At 37.8% G+C, this 25,701-nt stretch overlaps 1 protein-coding gene across 1 annotated transcript in view; it reads left to right on the top strand.

Moving 5' to 3' along the window:
* garz (Sec7 domain-containing protein garz) overlaps positions 1–25,701 on the top strand; it is a 332,880-nt gene that overhangs the window by 143,803 nt on the left and 163,376 nt on the right. Inside the window, exons 17-18 of the mRNA XM_067136362.2 lie at positions 8,836–9,072; positions 14,187–14,463. Of these exons, the coding sequence (XP_066992463.2) occupies positions 8,836–9,072; positions 14,187–14,463 (514 nt within the window). The remainder of the gene's footprint in view (positions 1–8,835; positions 9,073–14,186; positions 14,464–25,701) is intronic.

Raw genomic sequence — 25,701 nt, 5'->3', positions numbered from 1 at the left:
ACTTCACAATTGATTATCAGAATAGACGAGACCGTGGATGTTAAAAAAAATACTAATAATGTGAATGAAATGTAAACCAATAATGAGAGTAATATCTTCAAGTCAATATTTTTTTATATTTTTGATGAGATACCTACATGTACATAAGAATCATTTAAATAACAGCTTATTAATACAAAAATAATTTTTGAATAAAATTAGTATTTAAGAATTTAACTTATTAATATTATTTATAGGATATAAGAATAATTTAAGTTAATTTCATATGGAAATAATGGAATTTAAGATTGATCGTATTTTGAATTATTGACCTGTTAGTCAGGCAAACATGATGGATATATTCGAGGTGCGTATCTCAGTCGGATTCACGTTAAAAAAGGAAAATACAACATTTTAGTTTGAAATAGGATAATCCCTGAGTTGTGTGGCATAGCTAGCTGGAGATTTTCTTGAACGCCGGCGTGTTGTTGATTGGAAGAGAGACTGACATCACAGTGAAGAGTATGTCGGTTCAAGAAAAATTGACGCCCAACAGTGGAGCAAGACTGAGAACGCCCAGCACAGTTACAAAATGAATGTAGGGTGCATCAAGAAAAATCAATGCCCACCAATGAGGCAAAACTGAGAAAGAGGCGTAGCATGACCAAGAGAAAGAATAATTAAGAGAACTTGATGTACAATTGTGAAGTAAGGCTGAGAGGAAGAAGAAAATGATTAGAATTGGACATTTATGATTGAGATCAAGGGAAGAGAAGCACAGTAGAACAGAAATTATTTCACGCTGCTACATAGAAGAAAGAGAGGAAAGAAGGGCAAATCAAGAATCAAGCGAGAAGATATGCAGATGCATATGGGAGCGGAAGAAGAGATAGATAATAATGATAAGTTACAATAATAATTTGAATAATTGATAGGTTAAGTTGATTGATAATATTAATTCAGATTATGATAGGATTTTATATTAAGATAGAGATGGTTAATAGGATAATAATTTAAGAAATACCAAGAATGCTTCTTTTTGAGTGTCATGAGTGACTGGGATAGTAGGATGGTTGGTTTATTGGGGGAGGTCAGACTGTCAGTCCCATACTGAATTGAAATACTGATATATTTTATTGGTTGCAAACTATAAACAATTAGCAAAATAGAATCTTTAGCGAAGCTAAGCAATAATAGACATAAAATGGCGACTATTAGTCAATTGAGGTCACAAGTTGAGGAATACCAAAAGGAAAAGGATGAGGAGATAGAGAAGATAACCGAGGAGTTAGAAAAGGCAAAAGAAGAACAGAAGGGAATAATAGAATTGTTAAAACAAATGATGAAGAAACAAGAAGAAACTTATCGAAACCAGATGGAAGAGTCCATGAGACGGATGGAGGAGAGACATCAAGAATTCATGAGACAAATAGATGAGAATCATCAAAAATTTATGAAAAATTTGAGAGGAGAAAATAACGAGAAAGATCAAGAAGCTAGTGAAGAATTGGAAACAAAAGAAGAAGAACGTATAAGTCCACAAAAATCATTATATGAAGAAACCGGGAAGCAGGAGAAGAAGCAAGAAGAATGGCGGCAGAAGCAGCTAGGACAAATAAGAAGAACGGAAGAGAGGCAGAAGAAAAGAAGAAAGGTGGAAATTCGAATAGTCCGAGCAGAAATTTGGCAAATGCAGAACGAATTAGAGAGGAACCAAATCAACGAACAGGACCAAGAAGGAAGATACTTATTTGAGTCAGACCAAATAATGATGAAGAGAATCGTGAGAGAGCTTACAACTATAACAGGTGTAAATCAAGTACATCACCATGGAGGAGGTGAACCGAATCCAAAGGTGAAAATAAAAGCAGAACAGGCAAGAACGAATGTCAAACGGACAAGGAAATTTCCTAAGGAAAGGAAGAACGAAATGGATTACCGAAATAAAAGAAAAGGAACCAGAGAAAAGAAGAGATGGGAAGGAGCGATCAAAGGTCGACATATCAATGGAGATGTAGAGGAAGCCGAGAGTCTAGAACTTCAGGAGGATAAAAGAAAAGATAGAGAAGAGCAGAAATTGAATACGAAAACCCAAACTTGTCAATTATGAAGAAGACCGAGAATAGAATGTAGAATGCTTCATTAGAACTATGCAGGACACTATAATATAAACAGGTCAATGAAAGCTCCATTTATATACAAAAATGAAATGGAAATAAATATACTGCGAGCAGTACATTTATTTGTCCGTAGCAGGGAAGAAAAATGTACCATTTCATTGCCCTGATAATTTTGAATCATGGTGTTAAAATCGTCGTTTTACCGTGAATAGCGATAAAGTGTCGGAAATCATGCGGCAGAAAATACGACTTGTAACATACAGGCGTGCAGAATTAAATAGGCCATGAATATTTTAGAAGAAAGTGCAGACATGTGGAATCCAAATGGCCGTGATTTAAATGAATGCAGTGACTTTTAATTGGAAGCAACAACAATAAGAACGGGTGAACATCGCATGAAGTCATCGGGAAGAGATTTACGTATGAATTGATAGGCAACTAGAACAGAAGAATATATTTTTCGTAGTCGTAACGGAAATCTCAAGCAGAGTATCAAAAAAAAAAAAAAAAAAAAGGAATAAACAAAGAAAATAGTGGAGCGCAGGTTCCGAATAAACTAGCGAAAATCGATCAATTAATGTGTCTAGTGAAGACACAGCAACACTTAAGATACCTCTTAAGATCATTCAAATTATAATATTGACGTTTGTTACATAACCTACTCTGCTCAACTTAAGTATAGTTTAAGGAAGCTAATGATGTCTTCAAATATGTGTTCTATGCATGTCTTCGAGAGCTACGTGATGACCGGCTAAACTGAAGATGGGACGAGAGTCTGACGGTAACCCGCCAACCATTCCTACGGACCCGAGGATCGTGGCCGCAGCCCGGTCATGATGCAGCGATAACCCGGAGATGAACGTCCTAGGAGAACCAGGAAGCAGCCATCCCAGTCCAGAAACGCAGATGGATTAAGTTAAGTTTCACAAATTTCTTTTCTTAAATTGTAGTTATATGGTGATATCAAGTTGTCGATGGTGATTGTACGAGAGCTAGGTCGATATATATCTTCGAGAGGTGATCTCAATATCGAGTTTCAGCGCGAATGTACCAATGTTGATGTTTAACTGATGGATTTAGGTAATCTTCCAAAACTAATAAACACTCCCATGTGTAGGAAAGATAACACTCGCAAATGATGTGCTTTGCTTGCAATGTTTAGTTTTCTTTCAAAGAATATTGCCGTACATAATGTGAAATGAGATATTTCAAACGAGAATATATAGTATAATGAATTATAGGTTAACGTACGGATACGACGTCAACTTTTACCTAATGTAAATTGGTACAGGCCTAGTATCTTCATACTTTAATGAGAGAAGTATGCGTCTATATAAATGATAGTTGTTGATCCATATAATATGAATTCTGATGAGATATTGAATATAGTGAATTGAGCGGTACTTTGGAAAGAATTAATGATGTTTATATTTACGGTGAGCTCATATACGTCGGGAATATTGAGGTAAGACTTGTCAATGTTATAAATAATATATGCATTGAGATATTAGGCGTGGAATTGTGATTAATACGACGACGAATAAGGAATTGATGTCCGTTTATTTCAAGCAGCTATGGATCAGGATATATTTGACGCATATAGGGATATGTAACATGGCTTGTCTTATTATTTGAGTTATTGACATTTGGTTAGTGAACTTGCAGATTGATAATAACGTACGATCCTCAAAAATAACCCTAGATAACCTATAGTAGAGCATAATGACGGCATTTTCTAAGAAAATTTCACATGTTACTCAATATTTAAAATGACTTAAGTGGGAACAGTAAATCATTGACAGTAGTGTCTTCATACTGTTATGTTATTGCTATTTGCGAGTGTGAAAGTTTCATCAACGGTAGCCCTTGACCATTAGCACTCAATGATTGGATTTATAAAGCATTTCGACCTTTATTTGACCTAGACATAAACTTGTTGAGATTTTATTGAACAATTATTACATATTTCTTAGGGAATATTTTGTATATGTCCAAGTATGATCAAACATATATAGGTATATATATATTTTTTTTATGTTCATTGGTATATCAGCCTAGGTAGCAATTGAAAGCTACACATGTGAAACATTGCTTACTCCATCTACGTTATTAATGATACAGTTACAAAAATGAAATAATGTTAGGATGAGACACCAAAAAGAAGCATTCTTTAAATACAAGGCCGAACAAACCTTTTAATAATTACGTACATATGTAGGACATAATATTATGTAATTATTCAAGATCTTGATAAAAGTTAATAACAAGTTAGAATTTGATATTTAAGGAGAATTTGAGAGTCCTATTCTCAGATAATTTCATGTTAGTTCATTCTTAAGATAACAGTTCATTAATTTTGAAGTAGCCAAAGGAATCATAGAATTATTTTTATGGTAGTTTAGTGGACTGATCATTTTAATTCTTTTATATATGAGACTGAGGAGATATAGGAGGTAATCCATGTCAGGTCAGGAGAGCTTCCTGAAATAATATAATTCCCCAGAGAAATTGAGGAAGATAATTCTGGAGTGGAGCTGGGGGGCGATATATATGCCAAAATAAAAAAATAAAAAAATAAAATCGTGGGAAATTAAAGAAAACTATATTACGTTGAAACTGATATGTTTTACTACATTTTGACAATTTCAAGGTATCATTTAGGTTAAAAGAAAGATAATGATATAGAACAGTGTAGTACAGTCCTGCTCATTGAGACACAGAAGTGCAACAAATGTACAGTTTTCGGGAAGGATATAGGTGCCATGCGAAATGTCTTTAGAAAGTGATACAAGTGTGAGGAGCACGGAGCACGACATCGACAATGAATATTATTACACTGAACGGCATTTATTAAAGAACGTACTATATTATGCAACTGATGACAAATATATGAGACAGCGAAGTAGGTCTAATATTGTTCATTCATAACATTTCTTACACAAAGGTTCCTTCAAATATGCCTGGGTGTTGGACAACTGAAGGCTGAGCGTGAACGTGGTATTATAATCGATATTGCTCTGTGGAAGTTCGAAACTAGTAAATATTATGTTACAATTATTGTCGCTCCTGGACACAGAGATTTCATCAAGAACGTGATTACGGATACTTCGTAGGCTGACGGTGCTGCACTGATTGTAGCAGCTGGTATGGGTGAATTCGAAACTTGTATCTCGAAGAACGGTCAAACCCGTGAACATGCTCTGTTTGCTTTCACCCTGGGTGTCAAGCAGCTGATTGTAGATGTTAACAAAAATGGTCTCTACTAAGCCCCCTTACAGTGAGGCTCGTTTTGAGGAAATCAAGAAGGAAGTAAGCAACTATTTTAAGAAGATTGGTTACAACCCAGCTGCCGTGGCTTTCATGACAATTTCTGGCTGGCACTTGTATCACTCCCTACAAAAATGCCCTTGGACTTGTATCAGGCTCTATCCTTCGGAAAGAGTTTGAACTACAAAAGGGAGGTTGGTTCAACTTACATCCTTTTCCATATTATTGGCAACGGCACATAGATCAATTTTAGTGAAAAAACCGCATTTTTCATTTTATGGCACTTGTACCGTTTCCCGATTCCACTTCACAATTGATTATCAGAATAGACGAGACCGTGGATGTTAAAAAAAATACTAATAATGTGAATGAAATGTAAACCAATAATGAGAGTAATATCTTCAAGTCAATATTTTTTTATATTTTTGATGAGATACCTACATGTACATAAGAATCATTTAAATAACAGCTTATTAATACAAAAATAATTTTTGAATAAAATTAGTATTTAAGAATTTAACTTATTAATATTATTTATAGGATATAAGAATAATTTAAGTTAATTTCATATGGAAATAATGGAATTTAAGATTGATCGTATTTTGAATTATTGACCTGTTAGTCAGGCAAACATGATGGATATATTCGAGGTGCGTATCTCAGTCGGATTCACGTTAAAAAAGGAAAATACAACATTTTAGTTTGAAATAGGATAATCCCTGAGTTGTGTGGCATAGCTAGCTGGAGATTTTCTTGAACGCCGGCGTGTTGTTGATTGGAAGAGAGACTGACATCACAGTGAAGAGTATGTCGGTTCATATGGATCTTGGCGTTAACATCCCGTCATTGCAGTAATTAGAGCAAGTGCTGTACTGTACTTAGCATTGCATTTGACTGGTATTATTTAGAGAATCCTCAGAAATCATAAAGCAGAGAGTGGCCACAATAATTGGAAGGAGACAAGCTCATTTCAACAGCGCTATTTGAAAACAGAACAACTTTCGTCAAATGTTCATACTTATAAAACGCCTACACTATGTCCAGGGTTAGATGTTTATTTTTATTTTTTTAAATTTTTCGATTGTATCACCCTCAGGCCATTGTATAGTCACCGGGCTTCCATTCAGAAATCAAAACGGCTCCTTAACACAAATCTAGTATTTTAAAATTATCATATACCATTATGTTATCGAGACCAAAACAGATGTTGCACATTTCATACTCATACATAAAGGCATGGGAGGTCTAGGGATTGCCTATTACTGTTTTGGTCCTAATATAAGACTGGGAGTTTTATGTTTTTGTGTTAAAATGTAATAAAAACCACTGTCGTTTAATTTGCAAAATTTTTCATTTAAAAAGTTTGTATAATTTCCCACTAGTACTGACTTGTGCAGCGAGCGCACTTTCCAGCCGAGTTCAAGGCCATGAATAACTGTAATTCCTGTTGTTTCGATGATACTTTTCCTCTTTCCAGTTAGATTATGATTAGTGATGGGCAGAATTGAATATAATGCATTTTAGAACTTTTGAGAATCAATACTTCAAAACCATATTCTCAAGTTAACCTTAAAGTTGATGTAGGCCTAATTTACGCAGTACAAGATTTCCAGAAACTAATACAAACAGTATACCAGTGACCAAATTACAATAGAAGATTTTAAAAGAGAAGGGATTTTGCCAGCATGTTGGGCACTTTTGTATCTAATGTGATTTATTTTATTAGATTTGAGAATTAGAAACTACAGGATGTTTCAAAAAGGACTTTACAACTTTGACAGCTCAGTTATTTATTCATGTTACTTACAGAAATGGTTTTGGTGTCATCTTGACTGACAATAGATCAAGTTTTACCTAAACAGGTTGAATATGACCTCCATCAGTCATAGTGCACACACCCCATCTGAAGTCGGTTTCTTCCCAAACTTGCTGCAGCATGTCAGGCGTGACTCGTACAATTGCGATGCAGATTCTACATCTGAGTTCTGGTAGAGGAGCTGGTAAGGGTGGAACAAACACTGTATCCTTGACGAATCCCCACAAGAAAAGGTCAAGAGGTGTCAGGTCTGGTGAGCATGGGGGCCATGCAATTGGTGCACCTCGTCCAATCCACTTACCTGGAAAGCGTACATTCAGGAAATCCTGGATGTCGGAGAGGTAGTGGGGCGGTGCGCCATCTTGCATGAAGTGTACACTGAGTTCTTGGTCATCGATTTTCGAGGACTGTGCTCAAAGCGTTGTCTCATTTGCTGTACGACGTCAGACGTATGTGGACGACCTGAGGTGAAGGCAGCCATCTTTGCCGCAATTGCCGCTAGCGCTTGCAGTGGCGCGATTCTGTACTAGCGTACCACGTGAGTCAAAACTTGATCTATTGTCAGTCAAGATGACACCAAAACCATGCCTCTAACTGAAATGAATAAATAACTATGAGCTGTCAGAGTTGTAAAGTCCTTTTTGAAACACCCTGTACTTGTGGTCAGTAGTTGTTTCACTTGGCATAATTAGATTTTTCGCTGGAATTGATCAAAGTTGCTGAACTGAAGTAGATTTTAACGGGAAACTGACAAAGGTTCTGTAGTAAAACTGAATGTAAAGTACAGAGATTTTTAACTTGCATATTGGTAATTAATCTTTGAAGCCAGCCCCCTGGTCCAACTTGCCTGCCTCTCACCTGGAGGACCAGGTTCGATTCCCAGCCAGGTCAGGCATTTTTATCTGGATATGAGGGCTGGTTCCAGGGCCACTCGGTCTACATGATTACCTTTAATTGAGGAGTTATCTAATGGTGAGATGACGACCCTGGTCTAGAGAGCCAGGAATTACGGCCAAGATGATTCGTCGCACCGACCATGCGTCACCTGATAATCTGCAAGCCTTCGGGCTGAGCAGTGGTCGTTTGGTATTCAAAGGCCCATTGGGGCTGTAGTTTGGTTTGGTTTAGGAGTGTTTGTAAGATTGTAATTATACATATTTAATTTTTATGACATTTAGCCAAATTGTTGATTGTTTCCATTCGTTCCCAGATTTTCCATTTTCCCATCTTGTACAGTGTTTTTTTTTCCCCCTGTGGTCCCTCCAATAACGGAGAATCAAGGTTCAACTGTAGTTAAAAATAGTGAATTGTGGCATAGACTCACTTTTATCTTCATCTCTGTTCTATTTTTTTTTGGTCCTTGTAACTCTCTCATTGCAATTTATTTTATTTATTCCTTCTATCATATTCCTCATCCATCATCTTTGATTAATCTGTTGAGAGAAGACATGTTTTCTCTTCCAGAAACGCAGAGTAAAGTCTCTGCGAAACTTAAAGAATTTCCTATTATTTTTTTTGATACGGGAATATCCCGAAAGATTATCATGTCTATCTAGAATTAGGAAAATTAAATTGTCACATTCTACCTTGTTTTAGTTCCTCTTGAGAGAAACTAATAAATACTTTGTTTCTCTTTCATAAAATATGTTTCAGGAATGAAGAAATTGTGATGCCTGCAGAACAAACAGGACTTGTGAGAGAAAACTATCTGTGGAAGGTGTTGCTACGGCGTGGTGCCAGCAAAGATGGTGTTTTCATACATGCACCTAACGGACTCTTCGATCACGACCTCTTCTCTCTTATCTGGGGCCCTACGGTTGCTGCTCTTAGTTTTGTGTTTGATAAGAGCAATGATGCTACAATTTACCAGAAAGCTATTTCAGGTTTCAGGTAATGTGCATTCTAATGCAGGACATTTGAAAATATGACTCAGCCAGTTATGACCTTCACCCCTTTCTTACTACATCCCAGGCTCTGACGATAACTGCATATTAAATTTGTGCTGGACACCAGTTCTTTTCCTGGAATTCTGGTTTCTTCTATCACTTTTATTTCTGCAATCCCCTTGCCCGTAAGCACTTCTATATGTTTTAGTGTTGAGACCATACAAAATATAAAATTAATTTGGGTACAAAGAAGATAAACTTTATAAATATAAATTCTGAAATAAACAGTATGTCACAATTGAAGTTAATAGACCTCGGGTTGTGAGCAGTGATTGAGGGATATAGTTTTGATGGTAGGCCTTTCCTCTCCTACACATGAAAACGTTATCTTGAGGATAGGTAAACTGGTTACTATGCAATTAAAAACGGTGAAAATATCTAATCTACATTTTATACAGCAAAATAACTTAACATTAAACAAAGCTTCACTGGATGAAATTAACTAATACAGTAAAAGTCCGCTATAGCGAGTACGGCATATAACGAGACTCCCCGCTATAACAATAACTTTTGTCCGTCCCTTCAAAATCCCTATATTAAACTGTGTATTATCCTTCAGTTACAGCGAGAGCCATATCACTGACGCATCCGTTATTACAAGCGATTATGCGCACTCAATTTTTTTTTCCGTTGCCGATATTTATGCACCCAGTCATTATCCTGCATGCGATCCATCATCGTTGGTACCGTATCGTTTTCTCGCTATGCCCACCAGTGAACTCTCTCGTCGACATTTGAAGGCAATGTCAGCGTCGATTAGTAATACCCGTCGACTGCTCTTCCGCAAAGAAAATGAAAATGAAAGACGAGAACATGTTTTCATAATAAATGCATAAATAACGTGTCCAATAACCATTGTTAACTCGTTAAAGATAAACACTGAATAAACAATCGCTTAGTTTTAATGCTAAATACCGCAATTAAGTAAGAATGAGATAGGCCTACACCTCAAGATATGGCAGAGTGCGTCATTGATTACGAGGTTAGTTTATATTTACTCGCACCCATTAGATTACGGAAAGGCTATTATCATGTAAATTTATAGTGAGAAGGTTATAATTTCTCTACTGGCACTTGAAGTATGTTTTGATCACACATACAGTACACATAAGTTAGGACAGGTGACTCTATTTGAGTAACAAAACTGAAACGTCTGCCACAAAATGCGATCGGTCATCTTCGGTACGGTATAGTTTTCGCGCTATGTGCAATTTTTTTTTTTTGCTATTTGTTTTACGTCTCACCGACACAGATAGGTCTTATGACGATGATTGGATAGGAAAGACCTAGGAATGGGAAGGAAGCAGCTGTGGCCTTAATTAAGGTACAGCTCCAGCATTTGCCTGGTGTGAAAATGGGAAACCATGGAAAGCCACGTTCAGGGCTGCTGACGGTGGGGTTCGAACCCACTATCTCCCGGATGCAACCTCACAGCTGTGTGCTCCTAACCGCACTGCCAACTCGCCCGGTGCCTTGTGCTTTTGCGAGCTCTCTCGTCAACATTCAAAAGCGATATTGGAGTCGATTAGTAATACCAAATAGGTAATACCTAATACCCGTCAACTGCTGTTCTCTAATGAAAATTCAAAGTGAAAGAGGATAACACGTTTCCGTAATAAAAGCGTAAATAACGTGGCCGACAGCAGTTGTTAATTACATAAAATCAGCTTCATGGTCCGTATCGCACTTCAATAGATTCACAATTAAGTATTTATTTTCCACCTAGTCGATACAATGATTGCTTAAGGCAATTTTTAATGGTCAAAAGTGGTACATGTTTCGTATATTATCAACATCTTCAGCCACATAACACTGTTTAGATGAAAAATGTATAAAATTGACAAAGTAATGCTTTAGAGGAAGTGTCCTTAAAATTAACATAAGATTGACAAGATTAAAACAAACAAATAACTCAAGAGAAAATATATATGAGTTATTTGTTTGTTTTAATCTTGTCAATATTATGTTAATTTTAAGGACACTTCCTCTAAAGCATTACTTTGTCAATTTTATACATTTTTCATCTAAACAGTGTTATGTGGCTGAAGATGTTGATAATATACGAAACATGTACCACTTTTGACCATTAAAAATTGCCTTAAGCAATCATTGTATCGACTAGGTGGAAAATAAATACTTAATTGTGAAGCAGTTGTTAACTCGTTAAAAGTAAAGGCTGAAGTAAACGATCTCTTAATTGTATACCGTATACTGAAATTAAGTAAGAATGTGATACACCTCAAGATATGGCAGGGTACATCACTGATTTCAGAGGATAGTTTATATTTTCTCGCGTCTAGTTAAAGTTCGGAAAGCTATTCCCATGTCAATTTTTAGCGAGATGGTAATCATTTCTCTACATGTGTTTCTAATAGGTTTTCATGATACATTTACGGTTAGGTTAGGTGATGCCGTTTGAAGAAGAAAGCTGAAATGTTTGCACAGAAGCCTCTGGAGTGATGCCGTATTTCTCTGAATCCAAGACTACATTTTTTTCTCAGAATCTCACGTGAAAAATCAAGGGTCGTTCTGCATTCGTGGCCTAATAGTAATGGTCACCACTGGCAAGTACCGCAGTAACCACGCTGTTTCTTTTCACCCCCGCGCGTGCACGCACCAAACTCGTTGACAATAAACGACCGCCTCTTTCTCATACATCGCTCGCCGCGGCGACCGGCTGTACAGTGCCTGTGTGTACCGTCACTGGATCTTGGGCAGTAGTGAAGAGTGAATGACATTCTATTATCCTCTAAAAAAACGTTTCTCAAATCTGCAGAATGGCATCAAAACCTGCGAGACTTCAAATTCTTAGAAAGGCCACGGCTACTCACTAGCAGAATTATAACGCGTCTGCTGTACCTGATGCTTAGTAAAATTAAGTTTTATAGACAAAACGAATATTTCCGTGTTGGATCGTCGTATTGTAAAGATACGTGGAACAAGTATTGCCGGCTAAGTTTCAACGGGTTCTCGTCGATGTTATTATGTCAATTTTAAGTTAATGGCTATTAAACACCCGGAAATGTATAATAATTATGCAGCCGCAAGAAAATATGCCATAGGCCTAACTAAAGCCAATATTCGGCGTTACGATGAAGACAAAGATAGCTTAAAGTGCGTACTGCACAAAAAGTGCATTCAGTGGCCCGCAACAAGGATGCTTTAAAGAACTCGAAGATGAAATTGTGAGGTATGTGCCCAAAAATGCAAGGGCGGAATTGCCATACCGCGGCGCAATATACTCCTTCGTTGACTTTCAAAGTCCGCTATTAAGACCTATGCATCGCCAGCCGCTGAAGTTGGCCGAATCTGGCGAGCCATGCATGTAGCGGCAGCCAGTTATATCTGACGCTGAATTAAAGTAACAGTTTTATAGTAAGCAAGAATATTTTTCTGGTGGATCGTCGTATCGTAGAGACGCGTGGAATGTGTATTGCCGGCAAATTTTTAACAAGTTCCCTTCGATATTATGATGCCAATTTTAAGTTAATGGTTAAACCACTGAAATAAAGCATAATTGTACAGCCGCAAAAAATACGGCATAACTAAACCCAATGTTCGGCGTCTACAGATAATCTAAAAATGCGTACCGTATAAGAAAGACATTCATATGATTTTCCAAAGCACTTTTTAAGCCTGATTAAAACTTGTGAAGAAAAAAGTGGGGTTGTCTTGGATTCGGAGAAATACGGTAATATATATTTTGCAGAATGAAATTAAACATACACTTTCACGAGTATCGGATTTCGAAAAACAACAAACAAGTAAGCCGTAGTGTGGATATTACCCGCGAAAACGCAAGTTTTTTACAAATTGATTGCCATTTTATACTGATTTTAATGTGTATGGGGGTTTCCCGACTTTTGCAAAAAATTTGATATAACAACAATCCGCTATAGCGAGTAAATTTTTCGCCGTTTTGAATTCTCGCTATAACGGACTTCTACTGTATTTCACTAGGGTATTTAAAGCATAAGAAAATAGTTTGCAAAATATTAACTGGTAATGAAGTAGCCTAGTTTTATAGACCTAGTATTACACTAACAAGTAATCTCCTTTTGAATACACCTCTTCCAAGTTGACTCCCATGGACAGCCTGCTCATTGTGAGGATGGGGTCCTTCCTAGGATGAATTCTAAATGTTGAAGATGACACACACAAACAATCTGCGAGTCTGAGGAATTAACTAGTGAAGTTTGAAATCTCTGACTTGGCCGGAAATTGAACGCAGGGTCCTCTGAACCTTTGCTGAATTCACTGAAGGAGCCAGATAATACTAAAAAATAATTTGAAGAGTTCCAGTCTAACAGTAGACCAAACTACATTTGGTGTTTGCCAGACAAGACAATAAATTAGGGTGCAGGACTGTACTACAGATAACTGAACTTCTTCAGTACGACCTCAGCCAAGCAGATCGGCATGATTGAGCACGAGTATACTCACAACATCTCCAGTTTAATGAGATGGCAATCCCTCCTACATCTTCTTCAAACTGAAATTATGACATGCAAGTTCCAAATATGCTGTTCCATGAAAACTCAAAGTGATCTTAATTTTCTCAAAAAAACAGGATGTTTGCATATTACAACTACCTTTGATTTGTGGTTTCCACCACTATTAACAATAGCGATTATCCTTACTCTGTACCTCCTGTCCTTGTTGTTTTGAAAATCCACTGCCTCATAAGCTACAGTTTTACAGTATATAAAGGCTAAAATTCCACTTATTAATGATTTCTATGAAAATACAAGCCTGGATATCATGTATATTAATGACAGATTTGGAATATCATCTCATTACAGTGTTAGAACTTAATGTGTTAATTCTGTAGTGTTAAGAATATTAGACAGAGCGGTCTGTTTCTAACACGTAAACACTTAATTTTTATAATGTCTTGTTTAACCTTTCTGCTGTACATGATCTCCACAAATTCCATTATTTTCCAAAATTGAAAAGAGATTATGTATCTGTCTAATTTATTTATTTATTTATTTATTTATTTATTTATTTATTTATAAAGTAAAAAATGTAATAACATGTGTTATCATTATTTTACAGGAAGTGTGCTATGATTTCTGCACACTATGGCATGAGCAATGATTTTGACAACTTAGTGATATCATTATGCAAATTCACCACACTACTGAACAGCGCTGAGACTCCTGATAACCTGACAATCTCATTTGGCTCCAACCCCAAGGCGCAGCTGGCAGCCAAAACAGTATTTAATTTAGCCCACAGACATGGTGATATTCTTCGTGAGGGCTGGAAAAATGTTTTGGACTGTGTATTACAGCTTTATCGTTGCAAACTTCTTCCCAAGGCTTTAGTGGAGGTGAGTAGCTAGCTCCGTTACAATGACATACTTGTTCCGAAGTGCACCACTTAAAATTTATCAAGGTCTTGATTTGTTATGCAACAGATACGTAGGTCATGGCAACTTTTTTTTTTTCCTCGCAAACAGGAGACAACATGGAAAATCTAAGATATGCATTTGGAAACGTACGGTATGTACTTGCGTATGTAGCCACTAGATGGTGTTTGTAAACAACAGTGTGGGTCTAAGCATGCCTCCAAGTTCAGTGTGTGAGTGAGAGCATCACAAAATGGAAGTCAACAAGTAGGAGCAACGACCGTATATTAAAATAGCAGTTCTCCCTGGCAGAAATACATGCCACTGCAATGCAGAGCTGCGGGACACATTAGGTGTGCATGCCATGCCCTATAGAACAGTGGCGAGGTGGGTGGAGACGTTCAAACAGGGTAGAGTATCAACTGCAGATTTGCCTCGTCCAGGCCGTCCAGTGTCCATGGGCAAAGATGTTTATTACAATTCCTTTTTGTTGTACCAATTGTGCCATGCGGTACGAACCAAACATCCAGATCTGTTGGACAACGCCATAATCCTACACAATAACGCAACAGCTCACACAGCAGCCATCGTTCAACATCGCATACAACGGTGGCGTTGGGAGGTTCTTCAACACCCACCTTATTCGCTTGATCTGAGCCCATATGGCTATGATCTAAACTCCAAAGTCAAGAAGCCATTACATGGACAATGGTTTGCTAACAAAGAGGACATCGTAACAGCATTTCGGAGAGAGGTGTCACATGTTAACGATACACATGCAGCAAATTTTTTTCACCGCCTGCCTCACTGCTGGCAACACACAGTGGAAACCTTGGGTGATTATTTCAAAGGTCTGTAACCAGTGGAGACCTGTCCTTTGTGCGTAGTATCTTTGATTTTCCGTGTTGTCTCCTGTTCGCCAGAGAAAAAACATTGCCATGACTTATGACTCGAGCCTCGTATATATACAGGTTTTTTTTTTATTTTTAAACTTCACCAGTATTTTCACCTTTCCACCATCAAGTGTGCATGCAGCGTGCACTCTTGACTTCTTGCTTCAAATAGTGTGTATACAATCCAATATAATATAATACAATACAATACAATCTTACCTTACAACAAATGCTGGAAGTGTCATCCTTCCTGGGTTAAACCCTTCCGGGTGGGGGACGCACATATAGAATACACCCGCAGTAACCACAGCCGCTTCCAACTCCTAGGCTTTTCCTATCCCATCGTCACTATAAGACCTATCAGTGTCGGTACAACGTAAAGCAACTAGGAAAAAAAAAACTAAATGTAATTTTACTAATCATTGATTTTTATTGTTAATCAACGCTAATACTGTACATGATAATACGTTAGGTTCATCCTACACAAGTTCTCACTCTGAGAAATACGCGATTAAACAGGGAAAGAAGAATTGCTTGAAATTCATTCTAGATCAACAGATTTCCCTCAGCAATCAATTGAATGGATGAAAACCATAACAGTATAAGTGACATTTTTTTAAAAAATGAGTTAAGTGCAGGATGTAACTCTGGGAGGATGTATCCTTTCACCAGCAAAGAGATACAAGTGATAGCAGTAATATTCTGCGCTCTAGTGATGGGTGGTATAACTACAAATAGCATGCTTCATATGAGTGTTGAAGATGTTTAAATGCCTTTTTCTCTGAATGACCAAAATGCTACTTATACCGTTATGGTTTTCATCCATTCAATTAGAAGAATATCTACTCAAAATCTATGTTAATTTTGTAGCAGTTATTTAAAGCGCATACACAAACCTAATAATAATGTGAATAACGAAATAGTGGTAGTAAATAATATAGACACTTAATGATATGAATAACGAAATAGTACAATGACGCAACGGCGGAGAATTCACATCAAAACATAGAAACGTGACGAGTATCTTTCGATATGCAAAATGAAATCAAATACAAGGGAACACTTACAGGCCTAAAAATGACAACTAAGAGATGAGAGTGGAAGGTGCAAGAGGGCCCTATGAGGTCCATGGGAACGTATGACATTATGGGGGAGAAAAGACTTACAATAATACACTCAACAGACAAATAATTATTGAGAAAATGAACATACAATTATCAATGAACAAATAAATGAACTGCGAATTAACTGATACTTGAGATACAAAAGATGTGTAAGGGAAACATTTAAGCTCTTCGGTCACGAATAAACTTTGACGTAGATATTCACATTAAAAGTTAAATTTACGGAATGAAAACTTTGACATAGAGGTTCACATTAAGGTTAAATTTACAGAATAAAAGGAGGCAACCTCGAACGGAACAAAATTAATTACACTATTCAAGAAAGTATTTCTGTTACTTAAAATTACAACTAGATTTTAGGAAAGAAGGTCTGCCTCTGAAAACAACACGTTGCGGACTAGCATAATGGCTAAGTCATATAAATGCTCTATTTTGGAAAATGTGGAAAACTAGGGGAAACTCCGGCACAAAAGATGATATTCTACATAATTACTGAAGTTACATTAAGTGGGAATAGTCCGAAACACAAGAATGCATTTAAATAACATAAGGCGAAACAGCGCTTACCTTGGCTGGCTGAAGACCCATTGCGGGCCGGACGCAAAACACGTCCACCCGCTGCAGTGATCCAAATTCACAGGCGCGGACAAATTAACTCGCACATGCGGGGAGCCGCGAACAGGAAATACAGTGATTACAAATAACCAATAGCAGCACTCCAGTTTGTCACATTCACCAATTAAAAATCCTAATATACTGGCCAATAAAAACACTAGAATTTTGGCCAATGATAACTATCTTCTGGAATAATCCTTTCTGCTGAATTTGCATCTTTGCGGATATTACAAAACGACACGTGGAACACCCTGCCTCACAAGTCATGTATAAAAATTCCACATCCCTTTCTATACTTAAGAAAATAATACAATTTAAATCAGGAAATGTAAAAGAACATAAATCTTCTTTATAATCCATTTCTTCATAGGCCTAAATATTTAATAATTTTTAAATAAGAAAGCTTCATACAATAATTTGCTTTGCATTAACACTTCAAATGTTTTTGTTTACCCCACATGATGACAAGACAAAATTAAATGATAACAAGACGTAATTTATATCACAAGGACTTCTGTTGCTTCACTGATTTCCGTACACTACCGTTCAACAACGGCCACTGCTTGAAATTCATTCTAAATCAACAGATTTCCCTCAGGAATCAGTTAGAAGAATATCTACTCAAAATCTATGTTAATTTCACTCATATAAATCAAGGTTAATAATTCTAATTTTTTTTACTGCTTGTTGTGCTTCCTATTGAATCATTATTAATTTATTTAATTTATTATAGCTAACATTCGCTCTAATTGCAACACGTGCTCATTATTATTGTACCGGGAGGTACACCTCTACGCCGCACATTTAAATTTTACGCCAATTAAAACTCCTCTACAGGAGAAACACTGAACTTGAAACTAGACCTTTTTCAACATTTCCTCTGAAGATGTCACTACCGTAATTTTGTGATTATGAAGTTGCCGGTATTGTGTGAATTTCATCTTGTTTTGTTTTCCCTTCATCAAGAAATTTGGACATTCTCTCTGAGAGGTCACTAGCAAAACCTATGTTCATGCACCCTGGTGCAAAGTGAAGGAACTTTTTTGAAGAAATTTTGTATTCATAAGTTTTTCCTTTACTAAATTTCGTTCATTCATTTTTGGGTTGGCAGTATTTATCCTTTCTTTCTGCCTGTTTTGAATTTAACCAATCAAGAATTTCTGTAATTAATTTCCAACCAATCACGTATTTCTTCTTCGATTTTGAGTGTAAATTTTGTATCCTCCAATAAAATTCTGGGGGTGTCTCTTGATTATTCATGAAAGGTCTCGAACTTTCCCCGAGGGTTTATAAACTGCGGATTTTCACGGCTCTTGGCCACTTGATCAACATCTAGCTAAGTATGTGTATTTGAAGCAGGAGGCGGGAGGTGCCTCTTTCATCAGGCAGCAGGTTTTCAGCAAGGTAATGGCCATTTAACATCTTTATTTCTTGCTAGCTCAGCAGTTTAACCCGCGGGTAAGGTCCGAAACTTTTACCATGTAACCTACTTTTCTAAAAATGTAATTTTCTGCCAGCTTATGTAAAAACTTGATAAAATCTGCAACTGTAATTCGGAGATAGAGTGATTTACCCTCTCGAGCTCCCCTTCATATTTGTTTGAGGTGACTACGTTTTGTAACTGGTTTTCTTCCTTTCTGTAATGTCTTAAATTATTCTTATACGAGTCACCTCAATAGTTTGGGAATAGCCCCTGTTTCATCGGCCTAGTGCCTTTTAGGTTTCAAGAATGCATATTTAGGAGTGCAAGTACACACCTCCATTTAACTTGGTGTTCCGGGCAATTTACTTAACCTGTTCTTTTTCTGCTAAGGCCCAGTAGGTTGGGTGCGAGATACCCCCCGTTTCATTTGTGTAACGTGTGCCTTGATGGCAAGTAATTGTAAAGTCTGATATTGCCTTGAGTAGGCTTGTGAACTGAGAGCACGTTAGCTCTTTTTCAAGTGTTGTAATAGTGCCTCTGGGAGGCCTGAAATTGTCATTGTTGGAGCTAGTGCTCCAGGTATTGGGGATTTTCTGCCCTTGCATTAAAATTTGTGCTTTGGTAAAATTGAGCTAAGAGCTCAGAATTGTAAAACTAGGGGCGTGTAGCCCAAGAGTGTAAAAATCATTAAAATTGGGATCTTTCTTGTCTTGTTTCTAGTTTGTCATTTTACCTGATATATTATTGTGTTCACTTAGTGAAAGATTGTTAAGTTTGAAATTCTAAAAAAGAAAAGAAAATATAACCTTGGTTAAAGTTTTAAATTCTATTCTTGACTTTGCAGTTAGACCCGTTCACCCCGTCACCTTCTTTCACCTCTGGGTAACCCCGTAACAATTATTATCCATAATGCTACATAAATTGCCTTGCTTTAAAATTCAGTCAAATGGACAAAATCCTTACAGTCCCTTCCAACAGTTTGAATTGAGCACATCTTCGCATTAACAGCAATTAACATGCACCTCTACCTATTTAATTGCTCAATAGTACGTCTTAAACTATTCCCGATCCTTTAATTTTCAGCATGATTATTAATACATGATTTGTAATCCCTATCATTAATTAATTCAGAAGAAGTTGTTAAGCGCATCAAATTGATCTCTAAAGAATGCAGTTATTCCAGTGAATCTCTCTCAACATGTGGTTGGATTTAATCACTCAAAAAATTAATTAATTAATTGTCGGCATTACCATTATTATTCAATCATTATTTTTATATGCCACAAATGTTCTAGTAGTCAGATTTGAAGGTAGTAACTTGCACTCAAATGCTAAGATAGATCTACATACACATACTCGATTCAACCTACACTGTAAAGTTAAAAGAGAAAAGGTTTTTAATCCTAGGTCAAATGTAACAGAAGTATCTACTCAAATAGGAGAATCATACATCAGTCTACTGAAATAGAAGAAAGATTACAAAAATGGTACTCACACTGTAGTTGGATGATGTAGACTGATTCCTCTGCTTCGATTTTCATGTCAGATGACCTTTTCCGTTAGTTCAGATGTATAGCTTCATCAGCTTTTCCATTTAGGCACACATGATGACCGTTGTTTCCCTCGTACAATGCTGATATGGATCCTTGCATTGTCTACTGTCATTATTCCTCATTGATTTAACAGTGTGATGTCCTTGTAGTTTCTGGTGGGCACTGAAAACTGGCACCACATTTTAGAATTTTGCACACCAGAATTCATGCAACAGTTTCATAGTGAATTATACTTAACTTATATCTTCCATAGATAATAAAGATGTACTGTGTTTCATAAATATTTGCCTTGCTCACACGGGCTTGTAGAATTGCTTATAATATGACAGGTTAATTTTTAAAGCCTTGGACGGGCTAAGTTCAGTCTCGAAGAAGTTCGACACTGCCGCCGATTCCCCCTGTGGTTTGCAAGCCGAACATAGCTTGCTGTTCACTCTCGTACAGTACTGCTCTGTTGAGAATATCAAAGTAGTGGAGATTCAATGTAGTAGAGATTTAGAATAATAGAATAAAAGAATATAAGAAGAGAGTTTGTACGGGTCACCACATGGTTTATATTAACATGTACAACTGTAGTTGTTACCCACAAATTCGCCTTCTGTTGGCTTACAATTATGCCTGCATGTTCATTGGTTCCATATTTCCCAAAAAAAATTCACTTACGAAGTTATACGCATCCTCGCTTCTCCGTGGGCAATGTCACATGATATTCAGCCTTGGCTGGCACACGCTGATGACAAATAGAAGACCAAAACCTTCCCCTTGTCAACTCTTACAGTTTGCTTGCTCAGTTTTCTTGGTCAAGGACACTACTACAGCTGATCTGCTCACTGTATTGAATGTAGATCAGAATACCAGTTCTCCCTAATTAAATTATATTCCTTTCCTTGTAATTAGGACCAATTTGGATGGGTACATTATATATTAAAAGAGTTCACTAAAACAGATGTGGCAAACCCATCCGTCCATTTTATTCTCTCCAGAATTACCTGCCAGTGGATCATGAGATATTGATAGGTCTCTAAGTTCAGCTAACTTTGAGTGATTCAGAAATCAAATCATCAAATGATCACTCCAATAATTGCAGGCAAAGGCTTACCCTCGCAATACATTTTGTACTTAGCAGATTGCTAAGCAACTAAAACTTCCATTGATATTCTGATATATATGATTTTCATCCTTAGTAATGTCATTGTATGCAGCCATAGTTCACGCAATAGTTTCCTAATGAATTATACTTGACTTATATCTTCCATTGATAATAAAGATGCACTGTTTCATAAATATTTTCCTTGCTCACATAGGCTTGTAGAATTGCTTATAATATAACAGCTTAACTTTTAAAGCCTTTTAAAGCCTGTCACATTATTTACTAAAGATTATTTACTGTCAGGTTTCAGTAATTTGCATTCTTCTACCTTTATGTCTGGAAGTTCACAGTTAGGCTTGCTATCTTCACATTTTTGTCTCTAGGTCCTTGGCATGTTTCACTGAAAACAAGATCCTCAACCTATCAAGGTAGAGAGTATACACTTCCTCTGATCATGGAGAATACTATTCCCTGCTGGATACTCATTGATTCTCTAACCTTCCCCACCTTCCAAATATATTCAACAGATGGCAGAACGTTCCTAATAACTTACATGCTGCTAAAAGAAAAAGTCTACATACAGACGGGAAGGTATAAAGCCACCTACAATATATCAGAAAGCATTGTAGAATACAACATGGCGATTGTCTTGGGTCATTGCCCTTGGGGTATATTTACAGTCTGCTGTGAAGCAAGAGTAAAACGATGGACGTAAGTTCTAGATAAAATTAACACTGATAATGTTCATAATTTCTGTAGAGATCTATTATATTGGACATTAATTTCATTTACAAAGTACAAAACCACAAAATGATATTATTTATTGTTTATAAAATATGTAAATCATGAACACAGATTCGACCCAAGTAACTCAAAAAACAGCAAAACTGAAAATCGTAAACATTTACCAACATCTATCATAACAGCGTGAAATATATGTAAAAGAAAAAACACAATAGACTGACTCCAGGACCATGTAATACCATTATCAATTACTATAAAGTACAGTAGCTAACTTCAAATGTACACGTAATGATGTATTTTTAAAAATCAGTTTAATTTCAATGGTATCACTTAAGATTGAAGGAAGGAAGTATAATTAAGCTGACCCGTTATTTACTAAAGATTATTTGCTGTCCAAGTTTCAATAATTCGCATTCTTCTGCCTTTACGTCTGGGAGTTCACAGTTAGGCTTGCTATCTTCACATTCTTGTCTTGAGGTCCTTAGCAAGTTTCATTGGAAACAAAATCCTCAACAGCAGTTTTGTAATTGTTGATAAAACTATTGTCATTATTTTAAAGGATCAGTTACTTCCCCCATGCGAAACCGAATAATCTAAAATTAAAACTTTGAATGCAATTGTTTACAACAGTAACTCTTAAGCTACAAAATAGTTTGTAAAATTTGAGCGATTTGCTGTGTGGTTTGGGTCACGTAGCTGTTAGCTTGCATTTGGTCCATAGTGGGTTCGGACCCCACTATCGGCAGCTCTTAAAGGTGGTTTTCCATGGTTTTCTGTTTTTACACCAGACAAATGTTGCAGCTGTACCTTAATTAAGGCCAAGGCTGCTTTCTTCCCACTCCCAGCCCTTTCTTATCCCATCGTTGCCCTAAGACCTATCTGTGTCGGTGCGATGTAAAACAAATTGAAAAAAAAATTGTGAACTTTCAGTCAACGTCACAATAAAGAAATCTACAAAAATACACTTCACACATAAATAACCGGTAATACAAATCCTGAAAGTTAACGTTCAAATTGTAAATTCAAAATAGTAGTCGAGCAGCACATGGAGCAGTTTTATATCTGATCTATTTATAACAAATGCTGTGGAGCATCACTGGCCCTCAAGTATTATTTTTTTTTTAACATTGTTGTATATCTTTAGCTTTTTTTTTAACTTTGGGTTGTTCTTTCTTATTATTAACTAGTGTCCTGCAGCTGTAGCAATGCAGCCATAGCCAACCAAGAACATGTCCTCCTTCAGAGCATCGAGTCATCGTTTCTTTGGCTGCCTTCATGGTCAATGGCCCTCAGGGTTCAATTCTAATGCTCTCTTTGCAAATGAAGTGCCGATACATGGCCATACCACCTCAGATTGAGTTGCTCACATATTCTCGGTAATTGAAGCCATACCAAATGGCTTCCTCACATCCTGATTTCTGACGTGGTCCAGTTTTGAGTCCCATAGGCCATCGAAGCATCTTCATTTCCATAACCTGTAAGTGTTGTTCATGCTTCTTGGTGACAGGCCAACACTCCCAGACAATGTAACTGAACGTAAATCACCCAAGAATGTGTCACTAGAGTTCATAGGTATCACACCAATTCATGATATTAGGTGTATGACAGTCAGTGACACCATACGTGATACAAAACCAAAGGATTCCCCTTTCAAGATCAAAAGCTGTTTGTGGTATGAACAGCAAGCTTGGTAGAGATGCGTATTTGAAAGCAAGCATAGGCTGATTAGGTAAATTTAAATTTTGTCTTGATATTACACACTTGAAAATAAAGGGTGAAAAACTGTGTGCAGATAGTGTGGTGGTGGTTTTCTCACTTTATTCCATTATCTGTCTATTCTTATAGCCATCATGGCCTCACTCCTGACCACAAACGGATTATTGCATGTCTGCTGTATATTTGTCTGCTCATTTGTGATAGTACATATATCACACCCTCGCACTATATGTAGAAGTGAGAGATATTATTGTCAATATTCTATTTATTATTATTATTATTATTATTATTATTATTATTATTATTATTATTATTATTATTATCAGTATTTGATTTGTATATTTTGTCATTTATACACTGACTGACAGAGCAAATGCAACACCAAGAAGGAGTGGTTCGAAAGGGATGAAAGTTGGGGAAAAAACAGAGACGGCACGGACGATTAATTCATGTTTATTTCAAACCGATATGCAGGTTACACAATGCGCACGGCATCGACTCAGTAGGATGTAGAACCACCGCGAGCGGCGATGCACGCAGAAACACGTCGAGGTACAGAGTCAATAAGAGTGCGGATGGTGTCCTGAGGGATGGTTCTCCATTCTCTGTCAACCATTTGCCACAGTTGGTCATCCGTACGAGGCTGGGGCAGAGTTTGCAAACGGCGTCCAATGAGATCCCACACGTGTTCGATTGGTGAGAGATCCGGAGAGTACGCTGGCCACGGAAGCATCTGTACACCTCGTAGAACCTGTTGGGAGATGCGAGCAGTGTGTGGGCAGGCATTATCCTGCTGAAACAGAGCATTGGGCAGCCCCTGAAGGTACGGGAGTGCCACCGGCCGCAGCACATGCTGCACGTAGCGGTGGGCATTTAACGTGCCTTGAATACGCACTAAAGGTGACGTGGAATTATACGCAATAGCACCCCAAACCATGATGCCGCGTTGTCTAGCGGTAGGGCGCTCCACAGTTACTGCCGGATTTGACCTTTCTCCACGCCGACGCCACACTCGTCTGCGGTGACTATCACTGACAGAACAGAAGCGTGACTCATCGGAGAACACGACGTTCCGCCATTCCCTCATCCAAGTCGCTCTAGCCCGGCACCATGCCAGGCGTGCACGTCTATGCTGTGGAGTCAATGGTAGTCTTCTGAGCAGACGCCGGGACTGCAGGCCTCCTTCAACCAATCGACGGGAAATTGTTCTGGTCGATATTGGAACAGCCAGGGTGTCTTGCACATGCTGAAGAATGGCGGTTGACGTGGCGTGCGGAGCTGCCACCGCTTGGCGGCGGATGCACCGATCCTCGCGTGCTGACGTCACTCGGGCTGCGCCTGGACCCCTCGCACGTGCCACATGTCCCTGCGCCAACCATCTTCGCCACAGGCGCTGCACCGTGGACACATCCCTATGGGTATCGGCTGCGATTTGACGAAGTGACCAACCTGCCCTTCTCAGGCCGATCACCACACCCCTCGTAAAGTCGTCTGTCTGCTGGAAATGCCTCCGTTGACGGCGGCCTGGCATTCTTAGCTATACACGTGTCCTGTGGCACACGACAACACGTTCTACAATGACTGTCGGCTGAGAAATCACGGTACGAAGTGGGCCATTCGCCAACGCCGTGTCCCATTTATCGTTCGCTACGTGCGCAGCACAGCGGCGCATTTCACATCATGAGCATACCTCAGTGATGTCAGTCTACCCTGCAATTGGCATAAAGTTCTGACCACTCCTTCTTGGTGTTGCATTTGCTCTGTCAGTCAGTGTATTTGTAAGCTGGGATATATCCACATATGTAGGTATGAGTAATTTGTTTTGTACTGGGAAAACATTGCTATATTGGACTCTGGTAATTTGTATGACTCATGCGGGCATCCCAGTCTGATGAGTTGAGCTTGTTGTTGTACTAGGAAAGTTCTATGACTCATGTGGAACACCCAAGAGTTTGTTTATAACTTGGGACCAAGGAAAAGTTCAGGGCATAGTCTTGACAAGAGGATCTACCATGATTGGCTGGCGAGGATCTACCTCGGCGTATCATCTGAGAGGAAGGGA

This window comes from Anabrus simplex, chromosome 1 (assembly GCF_040414725.1).
Source record: "Anabrus simplex isolate iqAnaSimp1 chromosome 1, ASM4041472v1, whole genome shotgun sequence".
Taxonomy (NCBI): Eukaryota; Metazoa; Arthropoda; class Insecta; order Orthoptera; family Tettigoniidae; genus Anabrus; species Anabrus simplex.
This window is presented reverse-complemented; position numbering and strand designations above follow the sequence as displayed.